This window comes from Leptopilina heterotoma, unplaced genomic scaffold (genome assembly GCF_015476425.1).
Source record: "Leptopilina heterotoma isolate Lh14 unplaced genomic scaffold, ASM1547642v1 Lhet_106, whole genome shotgun sequence".
NCBI classification, from domain to species: Eukaryota; Metazoa; Arthropoda; class Insecta; order Hymenoptera; family Figitidae; genus Leptopilina; species Leptopilina heterotoma.
In genome coordinates this window covers 416362-429004 of record NW_025110823.1, presented here as the reverse complement: position 1 = coordinate 429004, position 12643 = coordinate 416362, and the positions used below count along the sequence as shown (strand labels likewise).

The window sequence follows — 12643 nt, the reverse complement described above, 5'->3', positions numbered from 1 at the left end:
ATGCTTCAAGTAAAAGAAATGCTTAGATTAATTAATATTTCTTTGAAACAAAATAATTTTTAATTGAGTTGAAACAATTATTAACTTGTATTAAGGTAAAAGTACCAATTATGGGACGCTGTTTAAGCTAAACTAAATTTCTATGATAAATTTCTTGGAATCGGGAGTGTTAATATGAATAATTAGGGTATAGATTGAAAGATTGATATGTTATGAATAATATTTAGACCCTAAAATGGTTATTTTTCATGAAATAAAAATAATATTAATTAAATTATGAAACTCTGCACTGCACTAATTATGGGACTATGATTTCTGTATGTACGGGTGTCCCATAATGAATGTTCCTATTATGAGACATTTATTTAATTCAATAAGTAATTAGAATTCTATTGACTTATCCTAATAATTTGAATATTAATTATAAAGAATAAAATACAATAAACAAATTCTGGTTTAAAAAATAATTATAAAACTAATTTTTCTGGTAGAAAATTAATGCGAAAAAACTGAAAATATTTGAGGTTATGTTTGCTGTATATTTCCTGTGTGTCTCATAATAGGAATAGCAAATAATAAGTGCACCTAATGTGGGACGGTAGTCTGACGAAAAACTTGGCTTACCTTAATTTAAAAGCTAAAATGCAAATAAACATTTCTTATTAAATTAAATGCTATACACAAATAATTATTCTTTTAACGTGTAAAATTTTTTGAAATAAGTAGAAATTTCTTATGACCAATTTTAATTGCATTTATTTTATTTTTTGTAATACTGTCTCATAATAGGGACAAAATTGTAAATTGTCCCATAATTGGGACCTTTACCTTAATCTTCCCATTTTCTTGGCTCAAGACTATGGGTGTTGGATGAAATAAGTAAATAAGGTAAAGGTCCCAATTATGGGACAATTTACAATTTTGTCCCTATTATGAGACAGTATTACAAAAAATAAAATAAATGCAATTAAAATTGGTCATAAGAAATTTCTACTTATTTCAAAAAATTTTACACGTTAAAAGAATAATTATTTGTGTATAGCATTTAATTTAATAAGAAATGTTTATTTGCATTTTAGCTTTTAAATTAAGGTAAGCCAAGTTTTTCGTCAGACTACCGTCCCACATTAGGTGCACTTATTATTTGCTATCCCTATTATGAGACACACAGGAAATATACAGCAAACATAACCTCAAATATTTTCAGTTTTTTCGCATTAATTTTCTACCAGAAAAATTAGTTTTATAATTATTTTTTAAACCAGAATTTGTTTATTGTATTTTATTCTTTATAATTAATATTCAAATTATTAGGATAAGTCAATAGAATTCTAATTACTTATTGAATTAAATAAATGTCTCATAATAGGAACATTCATTATGGGACACCCGTACATACAGAAATCATAGTCCCATAATTAGTGCAGTGCAGAGTTTCATAATTTAATTAATATTATTTTTATTTCATGAAAAATAACCATTTTAGGGTCTAAATATTATTCATAACATATCAATCTTTCAATCTATACCCTAATTATTCATATTAACACTCCTGATTCCAAGAAATTTATCATAGAAATTTAGTTTAGCTTAAACAGCGTCCCATAATTGGTACTTTTACCTTAGTTGCTTTAAAGGAAATAAAAAAATTATTTGACTCAAGATACCAAATGACTCAATGATATTCTTGATTCAATACTTTTTCGAGACTTGGCGCATGTAAAACAGTTCGTTTGAAACAGTAAGATATTTACTTATGTCAAACCCATATTTTCTTATTTCAATAACTTTGATCAATGCTCAAAATTACTTGACACAAGAAAATAAATTTCTTCCAATAAGAAAATATGGGTTTGTTTCAAATAAATCAGGTCAAGAAAATGCATTTACTTGATTCAATGAACTTTTTTTTCAGTGTATATCTCTCAAAACTTTAAACGTGTATTTATCAAAACACGTTTTTTGAAATCGGCATGCAGCATAACTCAAACAATTTTCAATATTTTTAATCGGATTTTTTCTTACATCTTTATAATAAAATTTCAAAGAGAAACACGTAGGGGATTTTCAATAACTTAATTTGTGACGCGCTCCCAAGAAAGGTACCTAAGAAGCAAACGAATTATAGGTTGGGTTCGAGTTAGATTTATCTTGATTAAAAGTTCATTTTTAATTATTTGAATTTAAAACCAATATTCATTGAATATTTTGAATATAGTGGAGACTTGAAGACCAACAATTTTTAATTAATAATTGATTCTCTTTCTGTATTTTTACTTACAAAATTTAAAACATAACCTCAAATTTTTTGCTTCTTAGGAACCTTTCTTGGGAGCGCGTCACATTTATACATTTCTTATGAACAATTTAGTGCCGTTTTTTTGGTCGAAAAATGAGTTTCAAATGCTTGCCAATTTCACAAAAATCAATATTTTTTAAATCCTTTTTTTCCGTAATGAGAAGTGTATAGATGCTTGTATACGAGGTGACTTTTAAAGCATTTTTCTTAATATAACACTAATTTAAAGTAAATGTAGATAATAGAAGGGTCATTCCAGTGAAAACCGTCTAGAGCTGATTGCTCGATGATTTTAAAAAATGATGTGATTAATATATAATATTCTTCAATAAAATTGGATTATATTTTAGTGGTTTATAGCCCCAAATATATTCTACATTCTTTTAAATATTTTTTTTAAATGTCTAACTGGTTATGAAGTCTAACATAACCCATTTTTCGAAAACTCAGTATAAATCATTAAAAATAGATTATAAATACTGATTTTTATTTAAAATAAATATATTTCTGCTAAATTCATTTAAATAAACGAAAATTATTTGAAAATAACTCACCAGAACAGATAAGGTAAAAGTACCAATTATGGGACGCTGTTTAAGCTAAACTAAATTTCTATGATAAATTTCTTGGAATCAGGAGTGTTAATATGAATAATTAGGGTATAGATTGAAAGATTGATATGTTATGAATAATATTTAGACCCTAAAATGGTTATTTTTCATGAAATAAAAATAATATTAATTAAATTATGAAACTCTGCACTGCACTAATTATGGGACTATGATTTCTGTATGTACGGGTGTCCCATAATGAATGTTCCTATTATGAGACATTTATTTAATTCAATAAGTAATTAGAATTCTATTGACTTATCCTAATAATTTGAATATTAATTATAAAGAATAAAATACAATAAACAAATTCTGGTTTAAAAAATAATTATAAAACTAATTTTTCTGGTAGAAAATTAATGCGAAAAAACTGAAAATATTTGAGGTTATGTTTGCTGTATATTTCCTGTGTGTCTCATAATAGGGATAGCAAATAATAAGTGCACCTAATGTGGGACGGTAGTCTGACGAAAAACTTGGCTTACCTTAATTTAAAAGCTAAAATGCAAATAAACATTTCTTATTAAATTAAATGCTATACACAAATAATTATTCTTTTAACGTGTAAAATTTTTTGAAATAAGTAGAAATTTCTTATGACCAATTTTAATTGCATTTATTTTATTTTTTGTAATACTGTCTCATAATAGGGACAAAATTGTAAATTGTCCCATAATTGGGACCTTTACCTTAAATCAGAATTTTTTTGTACTTGCACAGTATAATAAACATCAATTTCTTTTTCTTATATCTTCTGTGGAGAAAAAGGAATTTTCACGAAACTTTTTCAAATTGATTTATTTTAAAATTATAAATTTATTTAAATTGGAATTTTTTTGGGACCTGTACTCATTAATTATTTAATAAATATAAAAAATTTTATAAATTTAACCTGAGTTTGATTGAATTTTTATTTTCATCACTAGACTGAAGTTTGTTTTCTTTAAACGAACGACAAGGTGATGAACTTCATCCAGGCATGAAAATAAAAATTCAATGAAAATCAGGTTAAATTTATATAATTTTTCATATTTATTAAATAATTAATGAGTACAGGTCCCAAAAAAATTTCAATTTAAATAAATTTATAATTTTAAAATAAATCAATTTGAAAAAGTTTCGTGAAAATTCCTTTTTCTCCACAGAAGATATAAGAAAAAGAAATTGATGTTTATTTTACTGTGCAAGTACAAAAAAATACTGATTTAACTGTTCTGGTGAGTTATTTTCAAATAATTTTCGTTTATTTAGATGAATTTAGCAATAATATATTTATTTAAAATAAAAATCAGTATTTATAATCTATTTTTAATGATTTATACTGAGTTTTCGCAAAATGGGTTATGTTAGACAGCATAACCAGTTAGACATTTAAAAAAAATATTTAAAAGAATGTAAAATATATTTGGGGCTATAAACCACTAAAATATAATCCAATTTTATTGAAGAATATTATATATTAATCACATCATTTTTTAAAATCATCGAGCAATCAGCTCTAGACGGTTTTCACTGGAATGACCCAGAAATGAATTTTCAAAGTAAAACAAAGCTAAATTTATAAAGGAAATTAAGTTTTAAGAAAAAAAGGATAATTTTGTTCAAAAAATTTATTCACACTGAAAAAAGGTTAGAATTTGATAATTCCTTGTTATACTCTAACTTACCGACATTAGATATTTCTCGTATACGGTAAGCAGATTTTGTATTAAATTTAATTATTTTATATAAGAACATTTATATAATAAATAAATAATAATATATTATTAATTAGTAATGAAAAAAACTTATTTATTCTACCGCCAATACAAAATCTGCTTACCGTATACGAGAAATATCTAATGTCGGTAAGTTAGGGTAACAAGGAATTATCAAATTCTAACCTTTTTTCAGTGTGAATAAATTTTTTGAACAAAATTATCCTTTTTTTCTTAAAACATAATTTCCTTTATAAATTTAGCTTTGTTTTACTTTGAAAATTCATTTCTATTATCTACATTTACTTTAAATTAGTGTTATATTAAGGCTATGTCCAAGTTGTGAAATGTAAACAAACCAAAAGGTTACTATACCAGCACTAAAATCGCAATTTTTCGACAGCCAATTCTCCCACAAAAAATAACAATTTTACACTTTCTCTACAAAAATGGAAAATTAGAGTTTCAAAATGTCCAAAAATATCATGTTTGGCTATGAGCAATAAAAAGCAATTAGTAAAATAACTAATTAAAATGACCTGTAAACAGCATTTTTGACGCGTCGCGAAAAATAAACTGTTTGAGTATATCAACCGCACGAATGATGAAGAAGTCTTATGTCAGCGATTGGACCTTCAACATGTGGAAGGGTAAATTTTTCCCTTCCCTCCTTGAAATTACAAGAGAAAGGGTAAAAACTTCTTCATCGTCCGTGCGGTTGATATAGTCAAACAGTTTAATTTTTCGCGACGTAGAATAGAATATAATTAACGTTGGCCCATACTGGCGTTGAATTTTTTCGCGACGTGAACTCTGTTGCTCGCTGCGCGTGCGCAGACCGTACCAAGGTCGCAATGACATTGACATGCAAAAAGGCACATTTTGTTTTTGACTGAAACTCAGTGGTTTTCTCATTTTTTCAGTTATTCAAAGTTTAGTAACCAAATTCGATACTTTAGTTCACCATTTCCATAAAGAAAATGTGAATTTATATTTATTTACACAAATGGGAACAACGAAAAAATGCTTCATTATAGACCGAATAGTGAAGCATTTTTTCGCGGTTCGCATTTGTGTAAATAAATATAAATTCACATTTTCTTTATGGAAATGGTGAACTAAAGTATCGAATTTGGTTACTAAACCTTGAATAACTGAAAAAATGAGAAAACCACAGAGTTTCAGTCAAAAACAAAATGTGCCTTTTCGCATGACAATGTCATTGCGACCTTGGTACGGTCTGCGCACGCGCAGCGAGCAACAGAGTTCACGTCGCGAAAAATTAAACTGTTTGACTATATCAACCGCACGGACGATGAAGAAGTTTTTACCCTTTCTCTTGTAATTTCAAGGAGGGAAGGGAAAAATTTACCCTTCCACCTGTTGAAGGTCCAATCGCTGACATAAGACTTCTTCATCATCCGTGCGGTTGATATACTCAAACAGTTTATTTTTCGCGTCGCGTCAAAAATGCTGTTTACAGGTCATTTTAATTAGTTATTTTACTAATTGCTTTTTATTGCTCATAGCCAAACATGATATTTTTGGACATTTTGAAACTCTAATTTTCCATTTTTGTAGAGAAAGTGTAAAATTGTTATTTTTTGTGGGAGAATTGGCTGTCGGAAAATTGCGATTTTAGTGCTGGTATAGTAACCTTTTGGTTTGTTTACATTTCACAACTTGGACATAGCCTTAAGAAAAATGCTTTAAAAGTCACCTCGTATACAAGCATCTATACACTTCTCATTACGGAAAAGGCTCGTATGAGAGTTTTCTCATATTTCTCATACGAGCTACCGAGCTCGTATACGAACTCCGCGGTCCGTGTATCGAATTTTTTTTACTGGGAAAGCATCTTATTAGAATGTCCGTAACTCCGCCATTTTGTATTTTTTGTTGTTGAAAATTTACATTTTTTCAGTTCAATATATGACTAATAACAGACTACATTATTATAATAGTATTTCCTTTCCTTCCAACAAAAAAAAATTTTGGAAAACTGGTTTTTTGGCGTTTACAGTGGCCTTACCCCTTAAATAGATCTCCATCAAATATTTTTTCATATCATTCTGAGAGTCTTCGAGTAGGGGAAATGGTATCTTAATTCCTAATATAATAATGTGTTTTTACTATATTGAAACAAATCACAAGACTTATATAATATAGTTTAACTTTTATTTTGGAAATAATAGGTATGTTTTCGTTGCCTGTACTTCTTACACTTTAACACCTAACCTGCACTATGCTGTTCTCTTTGCCGGATGTGACGTAATTTTACCATACATTTCGCTACACTTTCTGCACCTACTCTTGAGGTGGTGTAAAAGTTACACTTAGTGCAGGCAACGAAAACATACCTATTGACTCAGTATTTTCATTTTCTAAAAAACTTTAATTTTCTAAAAACCTGAAAGTGTCCGGACACTTTAGAGAATGTATGTAAGTCACATTGAACTTCTTATAAAACCTAATTTTATGTTTACTTTCTGTGAATATCAAATAGATTTTCCAATTAATTTCATCAGTACTTCTTTGAAAATTAGGTCAAATAATATAGAAAAGGGGGAAAATCGTTTTTTCAAAAATTTTTTAGTTTCTCCTTGACAACGCTATGGCCATTATTACAAAGCAAGTTCTCTATATTTTTCCTTTAATATTCGCGTTAAAATACAGCAGTATGCAAAATTTTAGCTTTTTATGTTGAGTAGTTTAGATGTTAAGGGGAGGGGAATGGTCACTTTTTATGCTTTTTGCAAGAAAATAATTAAACATTTGCATAATAATCAATTTAAATAAAACTTTAATAAAGAATAAAAATTGAATAAAAAATGTTTAAACAATTTTTAAACAAATTATTGTTGTTATTTACCAACTTTTCCTATATCGATTTATATTAAATCGAAAAAAGATATTTTCAAAAAAATCAAAATTTTGAAACTCCATAGCTCAAAAAATATTTTATCAAATTCAAAAAAAATTTATATTTACACTTCAACTAATAATAGTAACATTTTAGCAAAGTTTAGAGAAAATTCATTTTTTGACCTGGGCAGTTGAGGAATTTTGCCACATATGTTCGTAATATATGGTTACGTTATATTTTTTTACTCCGAATCCCTTTGAGATCCCAAGATAAAACTTACAGGACATGTAAAGCACATTTGCCCTAACATTTAGTAAAATTTTGAAAAATCAAAGATGATGTTTTTTCAAAAAAAAATTTTTAATTTTTCAAAATTTCAAAAAAAAATTTTTTGAATTTTTTTTTTATATTAATTTTAATTTAAAATATACTTAAAACCAAAGAAATCCTTTTTTCGAAATCCAAAATTGGTTAATTAGAACCAAAGTTATAGCAGTTTAAAAAAAGACACAATTTTTGAAAATGTTATATTTTTGGTAATTTTCAAAATTTTGAAAAAATATTTGGTGGAGTTTATCACTATAAAAGTAATAATAATTTAAATTATAGGATTCGTGAAATGTAATTAAATTCTTGCAAAAAATTTAAGAAAATAATTTTATTTTTCAAGGATTTTACACTGAGAAAAATAAAAGGTTAAATATAACCAAGTTTTAGTTAAAAACAACCGAGCGATGCTGCTAATATAGCACTTGCAATGTGAATTGTTTGCAGTAACCGATCGAATACGATTAAAAATTTCGGTAGAAACTAGTTAAGACTACTCGGTTACGGTAGCTTCTTTCTCTGTTACTGTAACTAACAGTTTATGATTAATGCTCGGTAAACGTTAGTTAACTTACTCGGTTACTGTAGCCACCTAAAAAGGCTACAGTAATAATATATGAACTTGAATATTGTAGTCAATTAGCTCTGTTATAATAAAGAAACCGATTAATTAATTTTAAACCACCCAACTCGATTAAAATATTTTTTGATCAATAAAATATTCCTTGATAAAAATTATTCTCTTTTATTGAAAAGAAATCTATTTGATTAAAAAATTATGTTCTAATTTAAAGATAACCAAAATTTTCTGTAAATTAAAATTCTTTTTTATAATCAAACAAATCTCTTTCAAATAGAATAAAATACTTTTAACCTCTTTAACGTGCATCATGTAATATGTCATCGGGGATGTAAGGTTTAATGCGTTTAATATTCTCCATTTCATTTTTATTTTTATGTATCTATTGTAGATGAATTCTATATTTGATGGCTGCTGTAACATAATCAATAAAAATTTGTATCGCGTCGGTAGAAACCAGAATTGTAACAACACGACTCTCCGGAAAAGACGAAACGAAGTGACTGACTGACTGTGACTGACGATATGTCGCCTAGATATGTTTACTCGGTTAAAATCTCACAACTGAACGTAATTACATGAAACTCGGTTAATATTAATCGCATAGTAATTGTTTATATTCAAAAAACAGATAGGTAACAACAACCACGAAAGTTTGTTTCCATTATGCACATTTCAGATTGGTTAAGACAATCCTTTGGAGGATTATTTTTAACAGATGTGTTTTAACCATCTCAGCTCGGTTGTGATAATCAGTATAACTTAGTTTCTTTTAACCATATCTTATTTATTTTTAAATACTTTTTTTTAACCGAGCTATTTCTACCACTCGGTTAAACGCAATTTTTCTCAGTGTATTTTAAATTGTATTAAAAATAATTGAAATCCTGCAACGAACTTGATAACATTTTATTTAAATAACTAAATTCTTTTGAGAACTTTTATTAAAATAGTAAATTTTGAAATTTTTTTAAATTTCAGCGAAGAATTTTATTATTTGTTTTTAATTATTGCAAAATATTTTTGAAGATAATTTCATGTTTCGAGAAATTTATTTAAAATATTGTATTAAAAATAATTAAAAACCTGTGAATAATTTTATTATTTAGAGTCATTCCATTATATTTCGACTAAAGTCGTTGCCGACTAATTTTAAAAAATTGTACCTAATATTTTGCAGGAATGATTTTAAAGATATTAGAATCACCGAACAAAACGAATTTTTTAAATATTTTTTATATTCCTTTCTTAAAAAAGACATGGAGTGGAAAGGTCGAATGTATCGAAAAGTATCGAAGTAAAGAATGGGCAATGAGAATGTAAAATCTTAATAGAAGGGTGTTTTTAAAATTGTTTGTACATGTGAAGGTGGCGCTGCAGTCGTATGTTATTTAAAGAGAGCGCGAATATATAAATTTTATTTTTGTTAAGAGAAAGTACTCATAATAAATCTTATTTTGCATTGTCAAAAAAAACGTCAACATTTCAAATATAAATAAGCAAATTATTAACTGAAAAAATTTGAATATTATTATTAATGAAATAATGGACTTGGACAATGGACATATAAAAACTAGCACCGTAGACGGCCGCTTGCGGCCGTCGGAGGAGCTAGTTATTGTAAAATAAGCATCTATAGTATATGAAGTCGTAAAAACTGTCACATTTTCATCTATTAGAAAATATTAAAGAAAACACATAATTTACTATACCCGTGTAGAAATTTAACCATGGCCCTAATCGGGGCCAGATTTTTTTATCATTCTGTAGGCCATAACATGGCATGAACCCGTGTAGAAATTAATTGTCTTATCTATATTTATAACATATTTAAATTCCATTCAAATCGGTTATGTACTTTCCGAAAAAAATGAGTTTTTTTACTTTTCTTCCCTCTTCCATAACTCCTGAAGGAAGTTTTAAAAAAATCGGCTCAATACGCGATTTTTATTTAAGTTAAAATCAATTCTGTAGGTGGTGTGAAAAGGTTTTATGCAAAAACTGGAAAGGGCATGTGTCAAAAGTATTTAAAATGTTTCAAGACCACTGTGCATCACTAACCTTCCTCCATGAGGAAACAATAAGAAGCAAATTGAAAATTGATATTTTGTTTAAAATAAATATTAGTTTTATGTTTTGTTGTTTTTTGAAGAGTTAAAAATCTTTCTATGAGCATCACATCCATTCAATTAGCATTTTTTTGTTCAAATTTTTGTTTCCATACCAAAATTAACTTCAGTTTACGGAAGGACATTTTATTTCAAAATTTAATAAGCATTATTAAACCTGGGCCATTCTATGTCTGATACAAAATATTATTAGTGTCACTAGGAAATTATCACAGCGAAAAGCGAAGAGAATATATGTGTTTTGATAAATTTTAGAATAAAATTTATTTCTGTGTAGTCATGTGAGAAATGTTATTTAAGTGATTTAAAGCAAAGAATTTACAAACCCATAAATCCGTGTTTTTGAAGTAGCTTCCATAATATTTAACAACATAAGGGGAGTCACATTGTTGCATTATGGAAATTTCTTTAATGATTTCTTGCAAGTCTGTGTCCACTGGTACTTGTTTTATTGCAAGAACCTGTCCGCTCTCTTTGTGCAGTGCTTTGTATACGGAGCCATAAGACCTTACAGAAAAGACAAAATTATTCAATAATAAAGTTACATAAAAAAGTTTGTAATTAAAATTATCTTACCCCTCGCCAAGTTTACAGATTATGTCGAAAACTTCTTCAGGTTGTCTTGTTAGACTTTCTTCAGACAGTTTTTTTAATTCACTGTAAATAAGAAACAAAATACATTAGACGATAAACGAAAGAATTAAGCTTTTAAATAAGTTAAACACAGTAATTATGAAAGGAAATAAAAAAATCTGAATGTAAAACTCAATTTATTTGAAAATAAATGTGATTATAAATCGAATTCATGAGGAAATGAAAAAATTAAGTTAGTCACAAATTATAGGTTATTTTTTATTCAAAATATCTGAAATTATTTATATTAATTTAAAAGATTTTTCTTACTGTTCACAGCATATTTATATTAATAAAAAATTATTAATTTACATCTCCAGATTAACTAAATTAAATCACGCTATTCTATTTTTATCTTTTGTAAATTGGTTATTGATTTTGAAGCTGTTGCTCCAAAAATATTTATAACCCATGTTGATGCACAATAGAAAAAGAATTTTAACAAGTAAAACATATACTCATTTATTTTTAAATTCTCAAGTATGGTATGTATTTCAAGGAGTAAGTTTAAAAGGAGCTTGATAATTAATAGAAAATTTTTACCCATGGCAACTATTTGTAAATTAATGCAATTTTAATAAATACTAGAATTATTAATTCCTTAAAAATAAATTATTTTCATCTCTGATAAATACAGAAAATAAATGAAATTTACTTGAAAAATAGTAAATTTTATTTTAAAAGTTGTAAACGAAAATGCAGGTTAACTTAATACATATGATTGAATTTCAAATTGAAAGTTATTTAAGAAAAGAAAGAGAGACATTAAACTATTATTGAGGTTACGATAAAATTCTCAAATTTTTCGGCACTTCTTTTAAACATTGTGACTAAACGTATTTGAAGATTTTAAGAGTAAAAATAAAAGTGTACCTCTTTGAAGACATTTTCAGTTTTAGAGTCAGCGATTTGCACTCACATATAAACACAATCGATTCTCATTTATTTACAAAACTTAGCGAAATTACTATTTAGTACTTGTAATCATAATCTGATCTAATTGAATATTACATTTTTTAATAATAAAACAAAGTAAAATAACCACAAACGACAAACCCAAACATTGGAACTAATTTTCTGCTACTGCAGAACACATTACTAATTGTCAACTACTAATATTGTAAAATTCTCCATTATCGACTGTATCTCTGTCGGTTAAAAACATTTACATCACCCATGTACGGAAGCTTCTACGCGCCACCCTGCGGCACTCACTCGCTTTACGAGGCACAAGGCAAATGTCGTTTGAAGCACCCTGCTAGTGAATGCCTTGTACGATGCCTCGGTGTGTGCCTCGTAGGGTGCCTCGATGCGTGAATTCTCAAAAAAAAAATTTGACTAGTTCAGGTTAAATAAATAGCTAATTGCTGTTAATATTTTTAAATTAAAAAGTGTAAATTTTAGAATAATTACAAATTTTGTTGAATCTTGTTTTGAATTGTAGTGAGGGTGTTGCAATGTATTTTAACTTGAGAGATAGGTTATATAACCTCTAGTTGCC

General features: G+C 27.2%; 1 protein-coding gene across 2 annotated transcripts in view; it reads right to left on the bottom strand.

Annotated features, from left to right (window-relative positions):
• The window catches only part of LOC122502230 (serine/threonine-protein kinase 3), a 28279-nt gene extending 16061 nt beyond the window's left edge, over positions 1-12218 (bottom strand). Inside the window, exons 1-3 of one of the 2 annotated variants that reach the window (XM_043612177.1) lie at positions 12016-12218; positions 11086-11166; positions 10836-11016 (exon numbers count right to left, since the gene is read on the bottom strand). In XM_043612177.1, coding sequence (XP_043468112.1) covers positions 10836-11016; positions 11086-11166; positions 12016-12029 — 276 coding nt within the window. In that variant the 5' untranslated portion in view covers positions 12030-12218. The remainder of the gene's footprint in view (positions 1-10835; positions 11017-11085; positions 11167-12015) is intronic. The other variant, XM_043612184.1, reaches the window with a different exon arrangement.
• Between the last annotated feature and the right edge of the window lie 425 nt (positions 12219-12643).